We start from the raw sequence: 27,854 nt of genomic DNA, 5'->3' as shown, positions 1-27,854 counted from the left end.
AATTATATTTGTATCACTGTAGTTGAGGTCAAGAAAAATATTCACGAGGCTTTTATAAAACTATTTTACAGAGTATTAACACTTAATGACATTTCAATGACAAATTATATTTGTATCACTGTATTTGAGGTGAAGAAAAATATTCATGACGCCGTTATAAAACTATTTGACAAAGTATTAACACTTAACGACATTTCAATGACAAATTATATTTGTATCACTGTAGTTGAGGTCAAGAAAAATATTCACGAGGCTTTTATAAAACTATTTTACAGAGTATTAACACTTAATGACATTTCAATGACAAATTATATTTGTATCACTGTAGTTGAGGTGAAGAAAAATATTAATGACGCTGTTATAAAACTATTTGACAAAGTATTAACACTTAATGACATTTTAATGACAAATTATATTTGTATCACTGTAGTTGAGGTCAAGAAAAATATTCATGACGCTGTTATAAAACTATATGACAGAGTATTAACACTTAACGACATTTCAATGACAAATTATATTTGTATCACTGTAGCTGAGGTCAAGAAAAACATTCATGACGCTGTTATAAAACTATTTGACAAAGTATTAACACTTAACGACATTTCAATGACAAATTATATTTGTATCACTGTAGTTGAGGTCAAGAAAAATATTCACGAGGCTTTTATAAAACTATTTTACAGAGTATTAACACTTAATGACATTTCAATGACAAATTATATTTGTATCACTGTATTTGAGGTGAAGAAAAATATTCATGACGCCGTTATAAAACTATTTGACAAAGTATTAACACTTAACGACATTTCAATGACAAATTATATTTGTATCACTGTAGTTGAGGTCAAGAAAAATATTCACGAGGCTTTTATAAAACTATTTTACAGAGTATTAACACTTAATGACATTTCAATGACAAATTATATTTGTATCACTGTAGCTGAGGTCAAGAAAAACATTCATGACGCTGTTATAAAACTATTTGACAAAGTATTAACACTTAACGACATTTCAATGACAAATTATATTTGTATCACTGTAGTTGAGGTCAAGAAAAATATTCACGAGGCTTTTATAAAACTATTTTACAGAGTATTAACACTTAATGACATTTCAATGACAAATTATATTTGTATCACTGTATTTGAGGTGAAGAAAAATATTCATGACGCCGTTATAAAACTATTTGACAAAGTATTAACACTTAACGACATTTCAATGACAAATTATATTTGTATCACTGTAGTTGAGGTCAAGAAAAATATTCACGAGGCTTTTATAAAACTATTTTACAGAGTATTAACACTTAATGACATTTCAATGACAAATTATATTTGTATCACTGTAGTTGAGGTCAAGAAAAATATTCACGAGGCTTTTATAAAACTATTTTACAGAGTATTAACACTTAATGACATTTCAATGACAAATTATATATGTATCACTGTAGTTGAGGTGAAGAAAAATATTCATGACGCTGTTATAAAACTATATGACAGAGTATTAACACTTAACGACATTTCAATGACAAATTATATTTGTATCACTGTAGCTGAGGTCAAGAAAAACATTCATGACGCTGTTATAAAACTACTTGACAAAGTATTAACACTTAACGACATTTCAATGACAAATTATATTTGTATCACTGTAGTTGAGGTCAAGAAAAATATTCACGAGGCTTTTATAAAACTATTTTACAGAGTATTAACACTTAATGACATTTTAATGACAAATTATATTTGTATCACTGGTAGAAAGTGGTCAGTTATATTGTCTTGGTAATGTCAAGTTGTCATGACAAGTTATGATGTATTGGTCAATGTCAAGTTGTCATAAAGATATCTCAAAAAATGTCATCTTTGCATTAAAAATGACATAATTTAACAAATGACAATTTAATGACTGTCATAAAATCTCCTTCATGTTCATAGCCCGTGTCATGTCATGATTATGAAGGTGTCATATCAGTCTTATGAACAACCCTTCAAGTAAAGTGTTGCCATATTTTCTTATTTCCATTATACACAAAATGTGTCTCCAAGCCGCTCATTTTCATACAAAAGCATTTAGTGACACTGTATAGTGAACAAGTTATCTGTAGCAATGCAATACTTTGCACATGTCACCAAAAGCTATCGTATACAGCCCACTAAGGCACACAGACAAATGTTATGATGAATTTATGGTGCTACAGTATACTAGAAAAGGGCATTTTACCTAGCATCTTTTCAGGTCTACAAAAAAAACAAAACCTTTACAGGATATGAACTTTTCCTTTATTTTCATACAGTACCTGCTTGGATACAAGGCCTTCTTGTCTTTGAAGAGCTCACTTGCTGCAAGCTTCTCCTCATAGGTTGCCTTCATCTCCTTTGTGAACTTGCTGCGGTATTTCTTACACTAATTTGAGGTCATAATGAGAAAGAGCATCACATGGTTCCATCACTGTTAGTTTTAAACTTTAATTTTTTTAAATTTAAAGATACATAAGCATTTGATAAAACTCACCCTCCAAAGATGGAAAATCCTTCGGAGCTCTTGATGTGTGCCCTCGAGGAAACCATATGGCTTAGCTGGCCAGCTCTTATCGATCGGTGACATGGAGAGTGTCGTCGTCTTTAAGCCCAGGAAGTACTTCTGCATCTGCAGACAACACAAATGAAAACTCATTTTTATCCTTCTGAAAAACATCCCTGTTTGGATCCTAAGGAATGAAAGGGGCTAGGCTAAATGCTAACACATTCACGATGCGCTGTACAAAGATTAAGTGCATGCATTGATAAAAGACAGATATGTATTCATTCATCTAAGTTGAGGTAAGAACATAGTAAAATATAAAAAAACTGTGGTGTTTTTCTTTTAAGGGATAGTTCACCCAAAAATGAAAGTTATGTCATTAATGACTCGTTCCAAACTCGTAAGACCTCCGTTCATTTTCAGAACACAGTTTGAGATGTTTTATATTCAAAATATATCTGTCCATGTCCAGAAAGGTAATAAAAACATCATCAATGTAGTCCATGTGACATCAGTGGGTCAGTAAGAATGTGTTGAAGCATCAAAAATAAATTTTGGTCCAAAAAAACAAAAAAATTATGACTTTATTCAGCATTGTCTCCTCTTCCGCGTCTGTTGTGAAGTGCATGCGGTGGATTAAAGTCACGTGAATCCAGTGATGCGGATGAAGTGTTATCCTCAGACATTTTGCAAAGTTTTTTTTTCAAACTTACAGCTTGCATTTCCCTCAGACTGTAAACGAAGGCACACAAAAAAAAAACAGCTGGGGCGCACCAGATAACACGTCAGCCGCGTCGTACATCATCTGTGTCACTGCAGTCTTGTGTATGCGCTTCACAACAGATGCGGAAGAGAAGACAATGCTGAATAAAGGCATATTTTTGGTTATTTTTGGACTAAAATGTATATTCGATGCTTCAACACATTCTAACTGACCCACTGATGTCACTTTGATGATGTTTTTATTACCTTTCTGAACATGGACAGTATACCGTACGTAGATTATCAATGGAGGGTCAGAAAGCTCTCACACTAAATCTAAAACATCTTAAACTGTGTTCTAAAGATAAACAGAGGTCTTGGTTTGAAACGACATGAGGGTGTGTCATTAATGACATTATTTTCATTTTTGGGTTAACTATCCCTTTAAGGATTCAGTCAGTTTCACTGTTTATCTCATATTTCCATGTTAGATGTTTTTTTTTTAAAACACTGATGATGCTTTAAAAATCTAGCAGTGCTAATTTTGCGATTATAGTTCTATAAACATTTTGTTTTAATTAAAATCTTTCATTAGTGCCATGTCACACATGCCCAGCCCCGAACACTTAAGTACTTTCTCAGATCCATCAACTACTTAAAATAAAAAGTTTACAAAAATGCCCATCCTAATAGTAACATGTAACAGGTAAACATGTAATGATATACAAAAACAAGGATAACCTAGAGTAGTGCTTCTGAACTTCAGTCCACAGGGACCCCCTTTCTCAATGTTTTAAATGTCTCCCTATATAAAACTAGTGATGCACCGATGTATCGGCCGATTTTTGATGAATTTGAAACCATCGGCATATCGGCAATAGCACGAGAAAGGCCGATACCGATTGTTTATTAATTAACTGCATAAAGAAATCCATTATATGTAAAAAATAAGTTAATGTCGTTAATAAAATAAATGCTGAATAGCAAAAAACACCTTTGAAGGTTGTCATGTTGTCTTATTATATTTGTTTTAGCTTAATTTGTGCCTCTCTTATTATGTTGGTCAGTTGAATGTTAATCAGATCCAATCCATGTTCAGTAAAAATAATTTGATGCAGAAATAAACTAGCTAATAGACCAACTGTATAGTATTGTATACAAGTGTTTAATATCGGTATCGGCCAGAAGTTGTCTGTTTAAATCGGTATCGGCCCAAAAAAATCCTATCGGTGCATCCCTATATAAAACATCTGATTTAACTCATCAGCCAAACTTATCATTTAAAAAAAATTAAAATGTCTCCATAATTATTTTATATAAGGAGACATTCAATACAATCTGGGAGGGGTCCCAGAGGACAGGCATTGAGGAAACATCTAAATCTCCGTATTTTTTGCAATCTATGAACAAACTATGGTGGTGCTGTTGACATGTTGTTTAAGTTGGTCTGAGTTTATTGTCTACACATGGGGCAAATTCTTGTGAAACACCTTAAAACCAATTAAGTGTCACACGGATGCTGACAGATACATTTTTACTCACCCATACAGTCGGTGCAGCGCATGTGGTGAGTTTTTACACAGAAAGGTAAAAGCTGAGTCAAGACTATCCAACTAAATATAATTAATCGAAATACAAGATCTGCACAAAGCTACATCTTGCATAGTTTACAGCCAACTACACTAAATAAATCAGCCAACTTACGATTCTTTGGATGGTGAAATCATAGATCTTCTTGCCGGCGTTAGCTCTAAAGAACTTCCTGTATTCCCGACGGACCTGGGAAGTAAAAGGGTTCGATCAATCACCTTTTCTTTGTTTGTGATGAAAGAAAACAAAAAGTGCACGGCACGCTGTTAGGATGGTCAAGTGGTTTGTGACAAACAGGGATCTAAAACATATACTTTAAGAGCGGCACACTGAACTACAGTAGCAAGGACAGGACAGAACTGATGCTGTTAATAAAAACACGTAAATGAAACCCATAGTAAACAAGTTATCTTTGCACATGAAGACTTTGATGTCCTTAAAACCTTTGATGTCCTTAAAAGAAAAAAAAATACACACACAAAGACCCTAAATGTCTTAAAAAACAACAAGCAACTGTTATAATTAGCATACAGACGGCAAAGAGCAGACACACAAAACCAACAGAAAGCATTGGCGCACTAGGGTTGGACAGTCTAATGCCTATTGTATATTAGACTAGAACAAAGTGGAAGCTAATTTAAATGATATCCAGTGGTGTGTAAACATTTTCAGGAGTTTACAGGTGTCTGGGCTAAGATGACCCTAAATCCGCTCCTGACAGTATGACAGAGGAAGGTTAGTCTGTGATTTTACCAGTCATGTTTTTTTCAGTTCCATTCCCTAGGAAGCCAAAGGAAAAGCTTCTGTCTCTAAACTACCCAGTGAAAGCTTTTTAAAGCCATGGATTGTGACTCTTTCTGTTTTATGGATTAAGATGCATAGGATGTATCTAAAGCATAAGGCTAAGGCTTCTTACAATTCGCCTTTGCTTACCCAACATTAAAGCATGAACATACAGTAATGGACCTGTGGAATTGAAAAGAAACATGACTGAGGATGTGTTAGTACAGTGCATGCAGTTAAGGTGACACATGTTTGCATGCTTCCTACTCATCCCCGAATGACTCGGGAGACACAGTAGCTTGGGGAAAGGCTGGTTGCGGTGGTTGGAAGATACCTTGAGTCCCAACCAGTAGGCCCAAATGACAGCGATAGCGTGTTTACGCCTGGCTTCCTCCTTTAAGCGTTTCAGCTCTCTACGTGCCTGTGAGAGAGGGAGGTGAGGGGGCTGAATGAATGCAGAAACAACAGATCCGGTTGAAACAGCGAAGCATTAAAAAGCAGGGTAACGCCAGATCCACGGAGAGGCACACATCACACAAAACTATTACCAGCCCGTGATGTGAATTCGAGTTTGCTGTTGGTCAAGACAGACTGACATTGTTGAAGTTTTGCTGTGGAGAGAACGTCTTCTCATTAGGTAAACAAAATATAAGGTGAGATAAAAAAACCTACTTGTGTGGGCGCACACCACACAGAAACGCTATAAAACACAAGCCACATTAACCTCAAAGAAAGCAAACGGTGGGGGGTGGGGACAGATCAGCAGTGCACAACATGCAGAGAGATGTTTACATGGGTTTGTTAAGGAAATGAGATGACGTTTCTTATCTATGGGATAACACCTATGACCTCAAACACCACAGGGGACCTCAATACACGACCGGACACTGGAGTATGGGCTTCCTATGTATGGACCATAGACTGTAAAAAAAGATGGACGACACAAAGTTGTTTCCTTCCATTGTAATGAATAAAAGGCAAAAATGTCCACCAATGGGCTCTGCCAGGTTACGTAAAAACGCTAGTTTGGATCTAGGACATCGCAAGTGGAGCCAGAGGCGGAGCCACGGTAGCAACCTTCCGCCCAAACGTTTGCGCGCCCAATTCAACCACCCCCCCTTGAACGTCTCATTTAGACGTTAGATAAGTTAGATAAAACTTATTTTGTTGGCGTGCGAAATAACACCGGAAAAAAAATTAATAGTTTTATCTTCGAAGCTCCGAGAGTCGGCTCAGAGAAGCTGTCAATCACAAATGTCAATCATAACGACGCGCCGTGTTTTAATAGCATCGAATTACTAGCTAAAATCAGGGTTCTCACACCTTAGTTAACTTCAAATTCAAGGACCTTTCAAGGACTTTCCAGGTCCAATACCCTCAAATTCAAGGACTTAATGTGGGGAAACATTTCAAATGAGAACAAGGTTACATTGTGTTACCTTTAAATATACATTGTTAAAGTTCCCTTTCAAGGGAACTCGCGCTGCGTCACTGCGGTGACACTTTGGGGAAACCAATGGTGAGGCTTAATGACAAAGTCAGGGTGACGTAAGAGGCAGGAGGTATCTCTCTATCTGGAATATTGCCAAAGACGGCGTTACAGGGATGCGGGAAGTATGGCAAGGGAGATGCAGCGTCTCGTTCCTTTCTCAGGGAACAACAGTTACATAACCCGAGATGTTTTCATTTGTCAAACACAACTATGCAAAAACATTTTGGTATGAATCAACATTTGCATACAGAAGATACAGTATAAGAATTTAAAGCGAACAGTTTAGCACGTGTGCTTAAAAAGTCTAGAATTTATGATATTATCCTACACCAAACAGGGAATAATATGGATTTTTTCCAGAAAAGTTCTTTTCAAGAAGCACTATATTCAAGCACTTTGAATGACCTGTATCTATGTATGTATATTTTCAAAAACTTCCCAGGGCCTTGAATTTTTTCCCCCAGATTCACAAACTTTTAAGAATTTCAAGGACCCGTGGGAACCCTGTAAAATTAAACTTATCACAAAAACAAACAATTGAACATATATCAGCGTGATCAGAGTGTTCAAGTCTGGTGACAGGTACAGTCTTACTAACTATAGGCCTATATCTTTGCTTTCTTAGATTTCCAAAATACTGGAGAAAATTTTTGTTAAAAGATTAGATTTTTTCCTCGAGAAGCATTCTTTGTTATCTGATAGTCAGTATGGTTTTCGGGACAACCGTTCACAGCTTTAGCTTTGATGAAAATTACAGAGGACATTACAACAGAATTGGAAAATAAAAATGTTACTATTGGTGTCTTTATTCTATGACATTAAAAAGGCCTTTGACACCATTGACCATGGTATTTTAATATCTAAGCTACATGCACATGGAATTAGGGGTATTGTATTAGAATGGTTGGCTAGTTATTTAGAAAACAGGGAACAGTATGTTTATTATGCAGGAGATGTATCCAAACGTAAAAAAATTCTATGCGGAGTCCCACAAGGTTCTGTATTAGGGCCAAGACTTTTTATATATCAATGATCTTTGTGAAGTGTCCAAAATATTGCGTTTTGTTCTTTTTGCAGATGACACAAATTTTTTTAGTTGCCATCTGTATTTTTTGTTACTTTTTCTTTGAAATAAGATTGGGGAAGGTAAAATAAGAATTTATTCTTCATCCTACTCCTGAGTTTTGCACTGAATGTATAACGTATGAAATTTATTAAAAAAGTTAGCATTTTTTTGAAGTGTAAATATTTTGTTATTTAAAGCCGAGTCCCGTTCGTTTGCATGGAGAGGGCGGGGTTTATGACTTGTCCCACAGCCAGCCACCAGGGGGCGAGGGGACACACCTGGTATGGACTCCGTAAGGGAACTGGAAATATCAAGAACTGAACTAGTAGGGTTCTGAATCCACAACTCCAGTGTGTTAATTATTCCTATAACAATATTTTTAACAAATAAAAAAAATCCTAAAATTACTATACTACAGCACATAGCATAGCATATTGTATGTATAGGTATTTGATTTACAATACAAACTGTCTGTCTCTTTGACCATACAATTGTCATTTTAACCAGTCAAAAAATACCACTTGGAGACCGAGATATTTATTAGGTAACCAATCTGACTCATTGAATGAGAGGCTTTATGCCCTGCGATCACCCCTTTGCAAGTTGTTTTATCTCTTTCATTTGAAAAAAGGGAATCATTTTTAATACAAACTGCTTGTATTGCTTGAACCCCAGCAATAAAGCATTGGTTAAAAACGTTTAGAGGGCTTAGTATGGACAGAGAGAGTGCCAGCAGTCATGGCAGACTGCTGTTTGGTCCTCTAGATGAGCATAAATCCATCGGCAATCAGAGATAAGAGGCTTAAGAGATCATATTGAGTTCTGCCCTTAACGCAGCTTCCCTCTGCTCCCCTCCTTCCAGTTCATTTCATGTCAATGGAATGTGAATGTTGCATACATGATGAATGGGATGAGCTCGGAAAAGATGGGTCATTGTCTGGTCCATCTTTGGTACATATGGAAGTGTGAGACTGGTTAGGTGGGATGATGAGATACCAGTAACGCAATAGCAAATACCTTGTTTCCTTGCCAGTAAGCCCATATGACAGACACAGCCTGTTTACTGCGAGCTTCATTCTTTAAGCAGCGCAGTTCTCTTCGGGCCTGTACGGTGTGACCGTTTTTAAAGATAATCAAAGACGAGAGTGGGAAAGTGTTAAAACAGACTTTAAAGATCAAAAAGATAATGAAACAGCCGTGTAACCAGCTAGGACAGACATCATTTTGTAAAAACAAACGTGGGTCATTTTATAAAAGCAGACTTGGGATGGGGGTGTATATCCTAAAATATTAACACCCCCCAATGGTTTGATGGCTGCATTAGGTATTCAGTACTGAATTCAGTTTTATAAAATGTCTAATCAGTAAATGAAGAAAGAAATGTACAAAAATGTTCTGGAATCAGGAAATAAATAGCTTAAAATAAAAGTCATTGTAAGCTAGCAATGGATTGATGCAATTCTTTCATGTGACTATTTTGTACTTCTCTTCCTGTTATTATTAAAAGGCACAATATGTAATTTTCGTGGCTAGAGGTCAACACACAAAAACAAAATTACAGTTTGATGACGCTATGAGCAACCGTGGACTGATGGGAATTCACTGCAGACTGGAAATCAGTCTGACAGGACATAAAAAAATCATCTTCACGGATGATGTAATAAATTGGATTTATATCCGCTATGTTTTAATGTAAACAGAGTGGCTTGATAGAAACAACAACAGAGGGGTGTACTAGACGCCACAATACTATTTTTACATGCGGTGCATTGCAGATCGATTGGCATGTGACATCTCGCAAGAGCGACAAAATAGATTGGTCTTTGGGATTATGTAAGGACACATGCACACAAAATATATAACACCGTGCTTGTAGTTTTTGGATCTTTTGATGCAAAAATCTTACATATTGTGCCTTTAATATCATTTTGGAAAAAAGCAGTCGACCTAAAGCAATTCCTCAGTTTTATAGTTTCATAAAAAAAAAAAATGATAGACAAACAAACAAATAAAAACCTAAAAAGACAGTATCCACTGTGTGACTTAAGAGTTAAACAATATGTAGTATAAGTAGTACATTTACAGTTAGACATTTGGCAGATGCTTTTACCAAAAGGAACTTACAGTGCATTTAATGGATATAACATTTTACCAGTAGGTGTGTTACCTGGACATTTAACCCATCAGTTGAGCTACAGGAACACATCTGTATGAAGTTATTTATTAAATAGCGGCTAAAAATAGTTCTAAGAAAGAAAGACTGATACATGCACTTGAAACACTACAGACAGCTTGGAAATCGATCTTAAAATCTGCTTAATGTCAGCAAGAACAAGTTGTTAGTATTTCCCCGTTACTTTTCCTAAGACATTAACTACAAGATGATAATTAGTCACACACACAAAAGGGCTTTTCACACTTAAAATAGTTAGTCCTGGGTTATCGGTGCACAATATAAATGCTAATGTATAAATTAGATGAATGGTGATTTATAAAATAAACACCACAGTCTTAAATCATATTTTCATTGTGTCTTTGCTGCGTCTGTGTTGGTTGTGAACTGCGCTCTGTTTCAGTCACACTTGATTCTGAGGAACTACTTTGTTTGGCGGAAGAGTAATATTTGTACTAATATAATTACAGCTTATTTGTGTTTTATTTTATAAAATTCCGCTAACGTTATGCATATGAAGTAACCGTTTTATAAACGCAATAACCCCCGTGAAGCAGTGGGGTTACAGTGCATTTTATAACAGCTAGGGGGTTTTTAGGCACGCCCCTTAGCTGTTATAAAATGCACTGGTAACCCACTGCTTCTTGGGGCTTATTGCTTTATTTTAAAAGGGACTCGTGTGGACTCGAGAATAAGTCTGATTCCAAATGTATTCGAGAACGAGTCGAGACGGACTCAAAATGCTCACGAGTCCATGACAAGACCAAGACCATTAAAATATGGTCTCGAGACCGAGTCCAAGACAGAGTCTCAAGTACTACAACACTGCCATTGGTGCTCTTTAAATGTTCCTCTTTGCATATTTGCAGCCTCAACAGTCATGATTAGATAAAAAGCTATGTCAGACTGAATTAAAATAGCATGTAACTGCTTTAAATCACTGATCGTCTGATGCTTCCATATCAGTGACAAAACAGGTCGCTACGCAAATCTTACTTAGCTTCTTGGATGTTTTTTTTTTTACTACATTTCAGGAGTTTTACATCATATTTGAAAGTATTTTTCACTTTTCCCTTAAATAGTGAAAGAACTGTTTACACTCAGTGCAGAGTTTGTGAAATAATTCAGTTTCTGATTTGCTATATGTTGCTAAGCTTTGAGTCATAACATTCTAACAACTGTACACAATTAACACTGTAAAAGCGGTGCTAACCCTGCATCAGACCATGGGTTTCCTAACACCTGGTAAAGTGCAGTGCTAACCCCACTTTTGAATTACAAGTGTCAAATGCTCCTTAACCCAAGGATAAAAATGGGTTTTAAAACAAAGATAATCCAGGGTTAAGAGCAGTGTGAAAAGCCCCAAGAAGGATTTCATGCTCAGCTTAGGCAAGGCGAGAAGATGGGAGGTTACTACGTTTTGCAGGCTCATTAAATACCTTAGTTCCCAGCCAGGCTGCCCAAATGACAGACACTGCGTGTTTATTCTGCGCCTCCTCCTTGAGACGCCGCAATTCCCGGCGAGCCTGCAGAAGTTAGCCAAGAAGGACCATGGTGTAGGCAGAGACAGGACAGCAAAGGTGTGATTAAAGAAGCAGATTCAAAAGCAGATGTGAATTTAGCATTTGTGAGTGAATAGAAAGCCAAAGCAGTGTTGGAGGCTCACTGTACAATTAACCTCACAATTAAAACTTGTCCTTTTTCTGAATGTCTACTTTCTCTGTAGAGTAATGAGTGAAAGAGAAACTGGGTTCAGTACCTGAGTTCCATGCCAGTAGGCTGCAATGGTCGTAACAGCCTCTTCGCAACGCTTCTTATATTTTAGCTCGCGCAGAATCTTCCGGGCCTAAGGAAATGGCCACAGTAACAGTGAGCAAGGACATTTGTTACAGTTGTGCAAATGTTTAGTGAATTTGCCTCTATGTGTGGTAATGACACGTGCAATAAAAACCCACCTTCCATCCTCTGATGAAAGACTGAACCACTAAGGCAGAGCATCTGATTTTCTGGTACTTCTTTTGTTGCTACAATCAAAAAATAATCAACAATCTTGAGTTCTTGAAAAGCAATGAAGCATGTTGAAAAATGAACATTTTAATAAAGTCAGAATCGGGATGTATGGTTTAAAGGAACACTCCATTTTTTATGAAAATAGACATATTTTCCAGCTCCTCTAGAGTTCAACATTTGAGTTTTACAGTTTTGGAATTCATTCAGCTGATCTCCGGGCCTGGTGATACCACTTTTAGCATAGCTTAGCATAATCCATTGAATCTGATTAGACCATTAGCATTCACAACGATATTAAGAAAATAGTCCCCAGCTAGGTAGCTTTCAATGTAACTTTGAAAGTTAGTTAGCTAATAAAATTTTTGGGCACTGCGTAATATCATTGTGCCTGCTGCAGCCATGTTACGGCAGCAAAGTCCTTGATTATTAAGGCGGAATGCGAGTAGAGTCCTAACTAGCCTGGGTGCCAGCCGATCTTAGCCCCGCCCACAACATTTTAAAAGAAGGGAAGATCAGTCTTGGGTTTCTCCGTTGAGGAGCTACTTTGCGAGACCCAAAGCTGGTCGACCAATCAAATTGTCAGGGCGGGCTTTATACGATGATGGACAGATGATCAACAGTAACGTAATCAACCACGTCACCAAAGAGCGCGTGTGTTGAATCTATTTACAACGAAATGGCTGCCGCTGTAGAATTCAGATGTGTGGATTCTGACATTGAGTCTGTTCTAAAAGATATCGACAGAGCAATGATTTTAAAAGACAAACAGAGAAACGCGAGCAAGGCGTTTGTTTGAACGGAAAGATGTTTTACCGTCCTTTCTACGGGATTCGGCAAAAGTTGATCGCACTTATGAAGGACAAAGTTAAAGAAGCAAATGAAAAGGGTATCATGGCGATACAACTCGACATGCACGACGAGAAGGATATAATTAGCGGTCGCTGCCAGCTTATTTTTCGGAAGCCCGGAATCGTGGCTGCTGAATAAGTGGAGGGACATGCTAGGCTCCGATATTTTTCAAGCCAACGTAATGGGTATTGTCATGGATGAAGTTCACCTAATGTACACATATTAAGAGATAGTCTGACTGTATGACTTAGTGAATACTTAATATTGTGATATAAACGAAATGTTGTAAACATAGTAGGTGTTGATGTACATTTGCTAACTCAGACTAAGTATAATCACAATGTTAGTGTGATTGTAGCGAACTAACTAGCAGTTCGGTCAGGCTGCAAAAGACGTCATTTCAACATACGTCACACACTCCGTTGCTCTGATTGGTCATAGGTCTATCCAATTGAGTGGAGAGGCATTTTTTCGGTTGAGACACGCCTCATAATCATAGCCCAATGGAGCGGTATCAGACTCAAATTCTGACTAGAATTGAGTATGACAACGTCAGGCTAACTCCTAACCATATCAGCCTAGAAAATCGCAACTTTTAATTTTCTGTCGGTCTTAGTACATGATGTAACTACAGAAGAGCCAAGTTTTAAATAAATATCGAAACTCTTTAGTATTTTTTCGCAATGCTAATGGTCTAATCAGATTCAATTAATTGTGCTAAGCTATGCTAAAAGTGGTACCGCCAGACCCGGAGATCAGCTGATTGGATTCCAAAACGGTAAAACTCAGATGTTTAACTAAACAGAAATTGGAAAATGAGCCTATTATTTTTTTTTTAAATGTATTGTTCCTTTAAGTTTCAGGACAGTTTTATAAAAATATAGTTGGTAGGCGTAATAAATGTAACTCACCGCATATCTTCGGTACCAGGCGGCCACCACCACCTGGCTCTTTTTTAACAGAAGAAACTGACGGCGGGATTTCCAGCCACGAAAGATCTTCTGGATGAGAGTGGCCAGGTCCTCTAGACACTGCCTCCGCTTTTCTTCCAAGAAAAAGAGCTGAAAAAAATGTGTTGCAAAAATATAAAACAATATTGTTTCGAGATAAACCATAGGCTACCATAGGCTTTGTTTACACAAACAGCAAAAATACACTTGTTTTTTATTTTAAACAGCCCAACAAAAAGCACATTAATTTTGTAAGCTATTTGATTTGTATAAACTAAAACCATAGTCACACTGTAAAAGTATAGGGAAACAAGCAAAATGTGCTAGCAAAATCGCGTCTACGTCAATGTCTCGATGACTAGAATTTCATGCTCTGCTTTCACGCGCGAATGAAGCGAGTAAACTGAAACTGTTCAAGCGGCCGCTTGAACAGTTTGAGTTTACTCGCTTCATTCGTGCGTGAAAGCAGAGCGTGAAATTCTAGTCATCGAGACATTGACGCAGAAATTCGCGTCATGGGAGGGGCTTCTGTGACTCCGCTCACTTTCTGTAATCATGTCACTACTAAAGCAAGCTTCTGATTGATTAACGTGGTGCGTTTTCCGCCAAAGCCTGAGAAACGCTTAATTCACGCCATTCACGCGGACTACACGCACGATTGAGGCGGAATCGCGTCTACCACACCGCGCTTAACGCCTCATACGTGCAGCGAGACCTCCAGACGCGCGTCAACGCGTCTTCACATTGACTTAACATTGAAATCACTCGCGCTTGACGCCTCTACCGCGGCTGGTATAAACGCAGCATTATAAGGACAACTTACAATTCCAGCAAAACAAATGTAGGTAAGAATTTCTGCATTAAGAGTAAACGCTTCCCTGCCAATGACAAGTTTTTCTGGCAATCCGCATTTACGTTATTATCCACCAGGTGGCACCCTTACCCAACTTATAAAACACAGAAGCATCCACTGATCCAAAAACAGTAAAATGTATGTTTTGAGGATCGCTCCGAATCTGATCTCTATCAAAAGTAGTTCTTCTTCTTCTTCTTCTTCAAAAAAAAAATGCTTTTGCTAAAAATTTGGTATTTTTGAAGAAACCTACCCATATTTGATAGGTGATAAAAGATTTTTGTTTGAAAGAAGAGGGTCTGTTCTTTCATTTGATATAGTGTGTGTTTATATATTAAAAAAAAACATTTTCTGGAAGGCATTAAACTTTTCTGAAAATTATTAAAAAATGCTGCCGCTGGCTGCCAACTGCCAAAAATGCTAGTGGGGGAAAGAGTTAATAGCTGGTATTGATCAGCCACATAAGACCAAACCCAAAAGACTATATAATAAGCTATACTTTTGCTCTTTTCCACAGAAGAACCTTTGCTATTACCACCACAGATAATATTTTCTCCAGCTGGCCCCTAAACCTGCTTGTTTGGAACCAGAAACCAGTAGAGTCAGAGACTGGGGGGTGGAAGTTACAGTTACCAACGGTTCAATAAAATCAACACAGCTCCACACAGTGGTTCCAGGCCCCAGACATTACTTGATAATGACTCGAGCCGAGACCGCACTGGATCTACAGTATTGATCCTTAACTCTTTAGGGCATCCGAAGATAAAAGATAATGCTAGAGGAATGGACAAAGATAAGATAAATGCTCTGTTAGAGCTGTGACTGATGCTGAAGCTTTAATGTAGCACAGAGGTAGATATGCTCCTCTGGTATTTCTCAGCTAGAGTCTGTTTTCCCATGTTAACTGATAAACACTAAACGGGGGTCAGGGGATAAGTGAAACCATGTGTGTCACTGCCTATTTGCATTTCATTCCTTTGTGAAGTCTAAAGAAACTTCCTGTTTGGGAAAAATGGGACATTATACGTAACACTACTATAACGAACTTCTATAACAAGTACATGACTTCTGCTATTAATGGACATGATCATTTTTATCCAATCCCAAATTAAACCATTCTGCTAAATCAGCAAGGTGTTAAAAATGTAAAAATAAATTAAATTATCCTAAAATTGCTTTTGGTTTTCATTTAATTTAGTAAAAAAGCTATTATGTTATTAATACTTAACAAAGGAAAAAAAACTATCATGCCATTACACATATTGGTTCTTACTGTGTGATGTCACCCCAAGCATCAATGCCTAAAGAATTTCAAGAGTTTTCTTTCGAGAGCAGTCACTCAACACTGCATCAGAGCTGATGCTTTGGGGGACCCCGCCTTTTTTCAATTCTGAATTCTTATTGAATAACTGCAGTGGAAAAACTGGCCAATGCCATTTTAGTATTCAAATCGCATGCAAATACTGACAGGCTTCCCTGGCAGTATATAATGCGCTGCATCACAACATTGCCTCAGAAACTTTTCCTTCACGTTGATATCCCGAAACTTCACCATAGAACGGAATGGAAGTATTCCAGCAAGTGATTTACGAGTGAATAACAAGTATGTTGAACATCGCTCTTTCTGGGATAAGAGATTACCTAAAGATTCTTGGTGTGGACCCAGAGGATCGTTGCCCTACCACTCAGTTGCCAGTGCGCCGCTGGTGGGACTGTCGGTATCCCAGGGTAGCAAGCGCCTTGCCCGGGGCTCTGATGCGTCCGCACAAGTACAAGCCATATACAAGCGTAGCGCTTCAGCCGCTCCCCAAAAATGAGGTTATACAACCATTGCATGCCCCGGTCTTCTCACACAAAAGCAGTCTCCATACCTTGGTGTCTGCCTTGGGGGCGGTTGACATTTCGTGTCTAAAACCGTGCGGAAAACGTGACCGTTGGTTGGTTCCTGTCACATGACCTGCGGTGCGCTTGCAGCATTCTGAAAAGTTGAAATGTTTTTAACTCAATGTGGTGCGGACATAGCCTGGTGCAACCAGACTCTTGTACATTCATTTCATTTGTACAGAGAGTCTGGCCACGCTCCATTGCAAAGCGTTACTTCCGTTAAGGAGGGTCCTCTGTTGAAGTTTAAAACTATTGAATCTGCCATAATCAATCGCTAACGTTTGGTCATGACGTATGTCACTCAGTCTGGCGCAAGACCTCAACGTCTGCGTTCTTAGCCACTCCCCGCTGTTCGCTGATTGGACCTGCAGATTTTTGCTGGAGAAAACGAAACTCTACACAGCAGTCCCAGACGTTGTCCTGAAGCGAAATGAAAATTAAACGGAAGAACGTAGGAGGGCGGAGCCGCTAGTGCGGACACACCTGGAAACAACGAACGTGTCGCTTCCATTAACTGCGCGCCTACATTTGAAATAACAAACTTGAGTGCGCAAAAGACGCAAAATGTGAACAAACACAGCGCGCTTCGGCCACTTTTCGCACATGAAGAGACCCCACCCCTTTGTCTCAGTTGTGCATAAGCACAGCTTTAATGCTTCTCTCATGAAAGCATTGGCCATTCCTCAAGAGCACACCCCCCTTCATATGTTCTGCCTTGTATTTGCGTGATGCACTTTGGCCACATGAGCAGGCCCTATTCAATATGGCAGCTTGCTCTGGCCCTTAATGGCGCTTTATGCGTCTTTGTTTACACCAGGTTGTTGAATGGATTTCTTTCTGTTTATCCTGTCACTGCCTCATGGCTTTGTGCTTGTGCCATGTTATACACATTATGCTCCTGTGCTCCTTTTGTTTTGTTTTTCACTCAATCACAGTGGCTCACAGTAGGGTGTGTTAACTGCTTTATCACAGCCTCTTTGAGCAATATTAACTCTTTCCTCGCCACTGGCGAGTTTTTCCAGCAATCTGTATTTCCGTTATTATCCACCAGGTGCCACTCTTACCCAACTTTTAAAACACAGAAGCATCCACTGATTTAAAAACAGTAAAAACTCTGTGTATGATTTGATCATCAATCTGAATCTGATCTCTATCAAGGTCCTTCACAAAAATGCAATTATCTCAGCTTTTTACTCAAAATTTTATATTTTCAAAGAAACCTTACTAAATTTGAGAGGTCAGAAAAAGAGAACAAAAATGAAGGTTGGATGAAACTTTTTTTTTTGAAAGCAGAGGGTCTGGTCTTAAATTTGATATATGGTTTGTTTATATATTTAAAGAAGAAATGTTTCTGGATAGCATTGAACTTTTGTGAAAATCATAAAAAAATGCTGGTGCTGGCCGGCAACTATTTTAAAAAATGCTTGCAATGAAAGAAAGTTAAAAAATACAAAATGTTTAGGATCCTTATAATAAAAAGACAAATATTTTATGAGCACATCTGTACCTCAGTATAACCACGTTATTTTCAATTGTTCATCATATTGAAAGTGCAGTCTACAGAATGAGGCTCAATGATCTTTAAGGTTAAAGATACTTTTATTACTCATTACTTTACACTTATTATCAACAACTCACCGTTCTGGGATTCCTGATGAAGATCTTGGAACGTCCATAGGCAAACTCCTCCACAGGCACCTGTAAGTCTGTCAGGAGAACCTCAACGCCATCCCTGATAAGACACATGTCATTCACTTGTCATTCACATTACATTAAGTGTGGTTGAGAGGTTTTACACCATTAGTAAAAATGTATTAATTTTACTGCTAATTTAATAAAGATCTTTAAATTATTTTTACCATACCTATATAGCAAAAACTACTTGTTACTGTCCTATACTAAAAAGATATTAAAACATAGAATTTAAACATTTTGTAAGTATTTAATATGTCCTTTTTGTATACTGACTAACATTGGATAAACAACAGTGTCTGAGTGATGTGAATGAAGAGTGGAAAGACAACACACCAATGATAACACACAACAAACAATAAAAGGACTGAATGTGAAAGCAACTATCAAATGGTTGGTTTAGTAAAATGATTCATTGTTTAGAAATGACAGTCATTGAAGGCCAATTTTGTCCCAGCATGTTTGCCATCAGATATAAGTAAATATTATCAGAAAACAGCAGTCTACTTTTCCATAACTGAAGAGATGTTATTGTTAGTGTTAAACCAACAAGGCATGAAAAAAGGCAAGATACAGCACGTTTAAATATCTACAAATACATAAAAAAAAACGTGTGACATCATCTAAACAACATGTTGCCTTCAGTTCAGATCTTTAAAACAAAACCAAAAGACCTAAAGAGCTCTGCAATTGTATTTGACAAAGGTAATTTTAGTAGCTGCTTATCATGTGTGGTCTTACCTGACAGGACCCCTCCAGTGGGGCCAGGTCTGCTTACAGAGCATCTTGTAGCGTTCCAGACAGGGTTCGTACGCTTGACGAAATGCATAACCAGCCCTTCTTACACGTACATTCTCCATTAAACCCAAGTAGCGCACCTGATGACACACTAGTGAGTCGGTGAATATGTGGGCTGCTTTCTTGTCATTGGGTTTGATACACCTGAGGAACGAGAACATTTTTATTAAATGAAACCGTCTGATATTGGATAAATCACACAAGAGCGTAAGTCTTCAAGATTATATTATAATTTATGAATAAGATATACTAGTTTACTTAAATAAACTGAGAGACATTTTATATCAAATTTTTAAGGTATCAAAGCTATACATACTAGTTTAAGGAAGGAAAAAATGGATTTTATAAATATGAATACTATTGGTCAATATTTTTGCTTTATATTTTTAGTTTTTACGAGCATTACTATTTAATAACAATGGTAACACATCTTAAAGGGGACAATTCACAACTCTTTTTTTTGTAATGTCAAAAAAAATTAATTCTACCAAGTATTAATGTTGCATAATACACACATTTCAAAACTCAAAGCATGACAAAATGAGTTGTTGTTGTAAACCGTCAAGTAGTTTTTCTACCGACTACTGTTAAGTAGTTAGGGATTATCACCTGATATAGTTAGGGTTCTTGGTCAGTAAGTTCTTCATAAGGGTTCCCACTGATGCTTTGAACTGGAATCCAGCTGTGGGGGGCCGCTTTAAGTTGACCTTAGATGGGTTGCCCTCGGGGAAGAGAAGCTTTATGAGGCTGTGATTAGCTTTGTACATGGCCTGGGATAAATCTCTGTAGAGTAGGTCATTGTTTTTATCCACAAATCCCTCCACCCGATACAGCACCTGTGTACACAGAACATTGCATTTAATTATGCTTTATTACATAGATATTTACTATTTTAAAACAGCTATGCAAACTTAATTACTTTTAAAAGGAAACAAAAGGATTTTTGTAAGGAAACGGTTATATTTCAAACTTTCAAGCGTTACTTTACAGCTGTACATGTGTTCATACACTCTCAGAAAAAAGGTACAAAAGTTGTACAAAAGTTGTACAAAAGTTTTCTTTTTAAAAAGGCCCTTATATGTACCATTTTGGTACAGATATGTGCCTTTGAGGTACCAATATTATGCACCTTTTATGTACATAATTGTACTTTTTGAAAAGGTACTGCCCCAGTGACAACTGTTGTACCTTCATTTGTGTAAGAGTATATGAGAGTTGCAGGCAGAGGGAATCCCATTGCTTCACCCATAAAGATATTTGGTAATTGTATGTATTCATTTTTTAAGGATAGATGTGCTTTTTAGAGTTTTAAAATTGGGCACTATCTAGTGCCATAATAGAGCTGAAAAGAGCCAGGATATTTTATAATCTAAATCAAACAATGTATGACTAAAATGAAGTGTCATATACACCTAGGATGGCTTATATGGGGGAGTACAAATGGGCTAATTTTAATTTTTTTTGGGAAATATTCCTGCAAGGGGGTTTTGAAGAGTGTGTTCCCCAAGTAAATCCATCAAATTAACAATACTGAGATAATTTTGCATCTTAGCCTGCTGTTGTTTTTACAAGAATGACTCAATTTGCTTTAAAGGGGACATTTCAGACTTTTTAAATATTTCAAATACATCTTTGGTGCCCCCAGAGTATGTATGTTAAAGCAACACCAAAGAGTTTTTTTTTACCTTAAAATAACGCTTCCAAAACAGTTTCAGTCGTTCATCCACTCTAAACAGGGTGAACAGCACTTTCACATTCGCTTTGCAGCCCTCTATCGACCAAAACCGCACTAAAGAAGTTTCCAAACGTCGGGTAGTGGTCCTGTAGTCCGAGTGAATACTACAAAAACTTGCTTTACGGCAGACCTACAATCCAATCAGAGCCAGCTATGCCTCAGTATTTATGACAGTGGTAATGAACAATTACGCTTCTAACCTGTAGGGGGAGCAAAGAGCCAGAGTTCTTTAGTGTTGCTTTAAGTTATAGCTCAAAATATCAAATTGATAATTTATTACAGCATTTTAAAATTGACACTGTTGTCAAAGTCAAAAATGTGTTGTTTTTGGGTGTGTCCTTTAAAATGCAAATGAGCTGATCTGTGCACTATATGGCATCGCGTGGCATCCCCTTCTGACATCAAAAGGGGAGCCAAATTTCAATGACCTATTTTGTCACGTGCTTGTAGAGAATTTACCAAAACCAAGTTACTGGGTTGATCTTTTTCACATTTTTCTATGTTGATAGAAGCACTGGGGACCCAATTACAACACATAAACATGGAAAAAGTCAGATTTTTGTGATATGTCCCCTTTAACTTATACAGACATTTTACCACTGCAGTGAAAACCTAATCTTTGCATGTGTGAAAGCCGCTTTACCATTAAAACAATGTGCATTTTAATGTTTTTTATTAAAAATGCTTTGTAACCAGCTTTTAAATTCTTAGTCATTTTTTTACTGAGAGGAGAATTAAATGTAATGGTCTGAATGTATCTACAATCCTCCAGGAGCAGGACTATTGCCTCTGATCCAGTGTATAATCAAAGTTGTGCCTAACGACATACCAATCATTTCTTAATGTGTTACTTATCCACAGAAAAGATTTAATGTACAAAGTTGTATTTAAAGGGACACTTCTCCCATTTGCATTAAGCTTTGTATAGTTAGAACCCCAGTCATGTTTTTGAATGGTCGTGCATCATTTCCTCAGTTGCCGCTGAGACAGGAGAAAAACAGATTTCAGTGTTGCACTTCCTTCTTTCAATGATGTAAAAATCATCATTTTGCATTATTGAAAGCAGGAAGTCCAATATCTTTGTTGAGGGGGTGAGACTACAAACACCCCTTTTCTCGGTCAAATAGGCACCAAATTCGAAATGTATGTTACATTTCAACTACAAATACGACACACTTTCAATAAAGATTAATGTTTCTACAGGTGAAATGCTCCTTTAAAAGGACAAATGCATGTATAAGTGGTTGTATGTAAGAAGAGTGGCGTCTGCGCCTAATGTCCAATATAAATAATGTGCCCGGTGCGTAACTCCAAGATAAAATAGTATAATAGTAGCATAAAGACCGCACTTAGAGACTGAATCAAGTACAGAGACTGTATTAAAGTGGTTGTATGTACATTTTTTAAAAGGAAAGCAATGTAAAGAGATTAATAATCTCACCTTGCCAGCATAGTGCTGGATGCGGAAGCAGTTGTGTGGAAGGCTGTGGTCTGTCAGAAACTTGGAGTTCTTGCTCTGTCTGCTCTCAAAGTGTTGATGCTCAGCACACACAGTGTTGAGCTTGTCCAGGAAAGTCTCATCGGTCACTGTGCCTGGCCTCAAACACTCCTCATCCAGCATAGCCAAAATCCCGTTCTGGTTCTGTAGGTAAAAACTGGGGTTTTCTATTGTGTAAATTGAGCTTATATGCTCTTAAAATGTGGATGCATGTACTTTAGCTCGATTCTATAGGAAATACATCAACACACGAAAAATAACCATGATCATAAAGCCTTTTAGATTGGTTAGCCAAGATGTCTAAAACATGGCAAAAATAAACACATTAAATCTGAATTAGACTTACATTTTCGATGAGGTCACAAATGATAGCATTGTTGAAATACTCGATGTTGGTCCACTCAATACCCTATAGACAAAAATAAATGCAGATTACTAAATAGTTTTCCTTCTCTCCATCAGTTTTCCTTTCAAAGTAAGATAAAATTTTGGCGATTTTTGATTTTGAAAAAAACCCATGCAGACATTTTCCCAATATACTCCTACTGTACTCTGACCGCATGGCTCACATGAATGAGTAATCTTTCACATGATTAACTACATGATTTACAATTTTTTCCCTCATCGCGCGTCTGACTTAATTTTGATTTGGGAAGTATTTAATTATTTTATAATGATAAAAATGCGGAATTATGCAGACAGACACGCAATTTATTGCCTTCACAAAGTTAATTAGTAAACTTTCGGTATCGGTAGTGACGTTACATTTGAAGCGAGGCTTCGGAGCTTGTGTCGAGCAAAAGTGGGCGTGCCAGATGAAGCATCGATTCGAAGCTTGTGTTGTTAACGTAGAAATCACGTGACCAGTAACAAACGAAGCTTCACTTTCTGCGCTTCACGTCACGTGCGCGCTTCGTTTTGCGTGTCAGAACGTTCGAACCCCAGAGGTTTTGTTTAGCAGTTATTTGCATTATTCACATTTTTGTCGCACATAATACTGAATAGATAGTATTGTATGTACATATACTTGTGCGTGTGAACATTATTAAATTAAATACAGTATTGAATCATATGAATATTAACTCTTATTAATTAATTCTGAAATATTTGCCACACTTGAATGAGTAAATAAATGTATTATATTGACCATTAACACACATGTTGTCTAAGCTTTATTTGTACACATAATATTAATATTCATCTGAATTTCATCAGCTTGTTGCTTCACTGACGGAGCTTCTTCCAGAAGCGACTGCTATATGTTTTATTAACCAAAAGATGGCACTGTTTTCGACACCCACGTTGAGGCATCGAATCATGGTTCGAAAAAGTAAGGGAGGTATCGGTGCTTGATTCGATGCTTCATTTCCCCATCACTAGGTATCGGCCTTTCTCATGCTATTGCCTATATAGACTATTTTTTATAAAAAAAAAAACGGTGCATCACTACTATTAATAATAAAATATGAGGTATGAAGCAACAAAATATAGTTACGCAAAATAATAATGAAGAAAAGAGACTTTTCAGAATTATACCAAAGATGGCTGGGATGTCTATACTGTAGCATGCAATACCATTTGATTCAGTGCGGTTCACATATAGCGCTTTGAAAAAGATGGAACTCATTACTGTAGGTTCAAACAACAAATCCGATGCAATCAGGGCCACACTGGATGAAACAAGCTGGAAAATAGCTGTGGGCTAATTGCACTGTGTGAACGCTTCTAAAACTAGAAGGTCGGTGCAAGTAGGAGGAGGGTTCAACAATGGGGATTGCGAAATGGGTAGACTGGTCCCTAGACCCCAGGTCCCTCCTCAGTCTCCAAAACTGTGGTATTTTCCCATGCACTGGACTGGAGTGATGCCAGAGAAGGGAACATCACAGAGGTCACGGCTGTGTCAGGGCACATACTCACAGCTCTGAAAGCAAACAGAGCTTTAAACTCTTTAGGGACAATTATGTTTATCCTGACTGGAGTAAGGAATCGTTTCCATCCCACAATCGCATCGAAAGGAAAGGAGGCGAGCAGCAGATGAAATCAGCAGAAATTATGTTCGATGTGTTTTGAATACTGTGCAGAGTTTATCATTTTTTTAAATAAATGACTATCATAGCTGTGTTTAATAGCGGAAAATATAATATTCATTGATGACACAACTGTCCAAACATCATGTTTGCATAACATCCTGTCTACTAAAATGCCTTCTTCTTGTCACAGTCATGTCTTGTGTTTCCCCAGTCCAAGTCTCTTATTTTGAAGTTCTGTATTGTCGTCCAAGTCTGTAGTTCTTTGTAGTCTTTTGTTCATTGGTAGTCTAAATAGTTAATTGTCTTCCCAGGTGTGTCTTGTGGATGGTTTAACCCATGTGTATACAGTGTTTACATTGTCTTTGTCAGTCGTCGCATGTGGATGTTTCTGGTTTGGGTTTGAGCTTGTTTTTATTTTGTCATTTCCTGTTTTGCATTGCTTATCTCATAATATTGATTACTTTGTTTTATGTTAATAAAAGTCACCACTGTGTATGGATTCGCTGCCTCTGCCTGCCTAAGGCCCTGTTTACATTAATGCGTTTACGTTTTAAAACGCATTATTTTTACCATGTTTAGCCTTTCATCCTGAATTCTCCAGAATAAACTGAGTTATTGGTAAATGCTGGTGACCCGGTTTTAGTTTGGGAAATCTGGGGTTGCGCTGCAGTGTAGATGAACATAGACAAAGTCTTATGTAAACGAACAGCTGGCTTTAACGTGATAATTTCTGCTTTTTTGCACAATATAGTAACTTAGTGCAACAAACTATTATAAACACTATATCAGATTGTTTTGTAACTCTTTCCCCGCCATTGATGAGTTAACTTGTCAATTAATAGAAAATGCTTCCCTGCCAATGACGAGCTTTTGGGCAATCCCTATTTCTGCTATTATTATTATTATTATTATTGGCGCTCTTACCCAACTTATACAACCTGGAAGTATTCCCTTAGGGCAAACAGTTCTAACTCCGTGTATGTTTTGAGGATCAACAAAAGTCCTTCACAAAAAAAATTCTTTTAAAGAAACCTACCCATATTTGAGAGGTGATAAAAGAGAACAAATAAGGGTAAGATGAAACTTTTTTTTTCATTTGATATATTGTATGTTTATATATTTAAAGAAGAACATTTTCTTGAAGGCAATAAACTTTTTTGAAAATCATAAAAAATGCTGGCTGGCAACTTAAAAAAAATACGGGGAAAGAGTTAACATGTATCCTAATAGATAACATGTTTTATATTTATGTTTGAGTATTGTTGTGATTGAATATTGTTTATGTTTGGTTTCAATTTAATTAGCTTATTATTTTTATATTATTAAGGCACACTGTAATTTTCAATGCCATATATAGGGCGTTGTAATGAATTAAAGGCCAATATGATGGGAGAAATGGTGTGGGTCAGACATAATTTTCACCACTTAAGTTTTGTTGTGACTATAAGATCACTAATATGAACTATTATACACATAACAGCATTAAATGGCTGAAGATGAACTCGCTACATTAAAGCAATAAGCCATTATGTAAGCTAACACTATGCATCACCTCTTATGTTTGATAGAAGTTTGCATTTGCTGACTTGTATTATAATGTTGTTTCTGCTTCAAGTTCGCTACTGTTTAGTACTGTTTACTTGAATACTTCCGTTTTAAATCATGAAGACCTTTCTGTTTGTTTTATAACATCAATTATTAATATGTTGTAGAAGGAAGCTAGAACAATATAAGACTTTCACAAACACATTTTTGAAGGCTCCAAAATGTCATCTGCTATCGACAAAATTAACCAGATATGAATTTTTGCCAATATCGCACACCTCAAGGCTGCACAGATGCACTAAAGGTAAGCTATTATTAGAGTAATAAGTAATATTACACTTTTATGCGTAAATCCATACTTCTGATCAATTAATTCTCTCTTATTTTTTACTGTGGGATCACACCAGATGCGATTTCAACGATTTTCGCGAGTAGATTATATTAAAAGTCAATGCAAAGACGGGATCAAACGCGTCCTCGCGTGGGGCGATGCGAATGACGCGTTATGGGCGGTGTGTTTGCCGCGAAATGTCCTAATATTCAACTTGAGGGAAAAGTTCGCATGACACGAAGTTAACTCCCACGAGTAATCTAGAGCGAGTAACATGATGCCCTGCGTCTGGTTTGTACGTAGCATAAGTCGCTTTGAGTTAAATGAATAAATATAAATTGATCAAATGGCTGTAACTGAAAATACCCCTCAAGTAGTTTCCGAAACTATAGAACATTCTGATGTACATTCAATGGTTCCTCGCTACCGTCCACTGGGAGGGTCCTTTTAAATGAGTTTCTGCACTTTAGAGAGATAATGGCACCCACAGCCCCTAACCCACCCATGTTTAAAGACATCCATTTTTTGCTACCTATATTCCAGAATCACATATGCAGTTTGCAAAAAGAATAAAAGCTGAAACTTTAGGGGGTGGTTTTCCGGATATGGATTAGCTTAAAACAGGACTAGGCCTTAGTTTAATTAGGAAATATAACTAGTATTTTACAAACATGCCTTACTAAAAACATTACTTGTGTGCATTTTGAGGCAAAACAAAGGTCACAGATGTATTTTAAAATAATGGCAACAGATTCGGACTCAACAATCATTTACAGATGATGGGAATAAAATTATGTTTGGTTTATTATGTATTGTTTTCATTGATAGGCTGTGTCATACCTCACGGACATACTCCTCTTGCTCCTCACGAAGAGTAAGCTCGATAAAGATCTGCTGGAGCTTCTCATTGCAGTAGTTAATGATGAACTGTTCAAAGCTGTTGTCCTGTAGACACAAAGGCGTAAATGAGAACCCGCTTGGCAAATGATAATTTCGACCACCCTGCAAACTAAAGCACACTCTTCAAACCAATTCGCTAAAACAGCAAGTCACACAATTACATAATAGTATAGTCACGATTCTTTTTAATAGGCACCTTGAACTAGGTATCGCTATAAGCTGGATTTAATACTGCATGCCTCTACAACATACTTTTCAACTAAAAATAAATTGTTGGCAACCTTATTGGGCTGCAGTTTATTTTTAAACACTTTGGTTGGGAATGTAATTCACCGTTTCTAATTTTACATTTTTATTGCAAAATTGCAGTAATAGTGTAGCTTGGAGTAATAGTGATAACGTCACTTCATAACATCTATAAATTTCTAAACAGACTTTAGCTGGAAAAAGAAA

General features: G+C 37.2%; 1 protein-coding gene and 1 long non-coding RNA gene across 6 annotated transcripts in view; one reads left to right on the top strand and one right to left on the bottom strand.

Moving 5' to 3' along the window:
• Positions 1 to 27,854, top strand: part of LOC135782653 (uncharacterized) — a 237,809-nt gene that overhangs the window by 43,340 nt on the left and 166,615 nt on the right. The window lies entirely within an intron of this gene.
• The window catches only part of myo1b (myosin IB), a 114,240-nt gene that overhangs the window by 12,977 nt on the left and 73,409 nt on the right, over positions 1 to 27,854 (bottom strand). Inside the window, exons 14-28 of one of the 5 annotated variants that reach the window (XM_065293074.2) lie at positions 27,342 to 27,446; positions 22,942 to 23,004; positions 22,539 to 22,739; positions 19,972 to 20,198; positions 19,306 to 19,506; positions 18,511 to 18,604; positions 14,097 to 14,246; positions 12,282 to 12,350; positions 12,086 to 12,172; positions 11,766 to 11,852; positions 9,171 to 9,257; positions 5,930 to 6,016; positions 4,927 to 5,001; positions 2,512 to 2,646; positions 2,297 to 2,403 (exon numbers count right to left, since the gene is read on the bottom strand). In XM_065293074.2, coding sequence (XP_065149146.1) covers positions 2,297 to 2,403; positions 2,512 to 2,646; positions 4,927 to 5,001; positions 5,930 to 6,016; positions 9,171 to 9,257; positions 11,766 to 11,852; positions 12,086 to 12,172; positions 12,282 to 12,350; positions 14,097 to 14,246; positions 18,511 to 18,604; positions 19,306 to 19,506; positions 19,972 to 20,198; positions 22,539 to 22,739; positions 22,942 to 23,004; positions 27,342 to 27,446 — 1,775 coding nt within the window. The remainder of the gene's footprint in view (positions 1 to 2,296; positions 2,404 to 2,511; positions 2,647 to 4,926; positions 5,002 to 5,929; positions 6,017 to 9,170; positions 9,258 to 11,765; positions 11,853 to 12,085; positions 12,173 to 12,281; positions 12,351 to 14,096; positions 14,247 to 18,510; positions 18,605 to 19,305; positions 19,507 to 19,971; positions 20,199 to 22,538; positions 22,740 to 22,941; positions 23,005 to 27,341; positions 27,447 to 27,854) is intronic. The other 4 variants (XM_065293075.2, XM_065293076.2, XM_065293077.2 and 1 more) reach the window with 4 other exon arrangements.

This window comes from Paramisgurnus dabryanus, chromosome 15, assembly GCF_030506205.2.
Source record: "Paramisgurnus dabryanus chromosome 15, PD_genome_1.1, whole genome shotgun sequence".
Classification (NCBI taxonomy): Eukaryota; Metazoa; Chordata; class Actinopteri; order Cypriniformes; family Cobitidae; genus Paramisgurnus; species Paramisgurnus dabryanus.
Note: the sequence above shows the minus strand (reverse complement) of the source record. Positions and strands in the feature narration are given on the sequence as shown.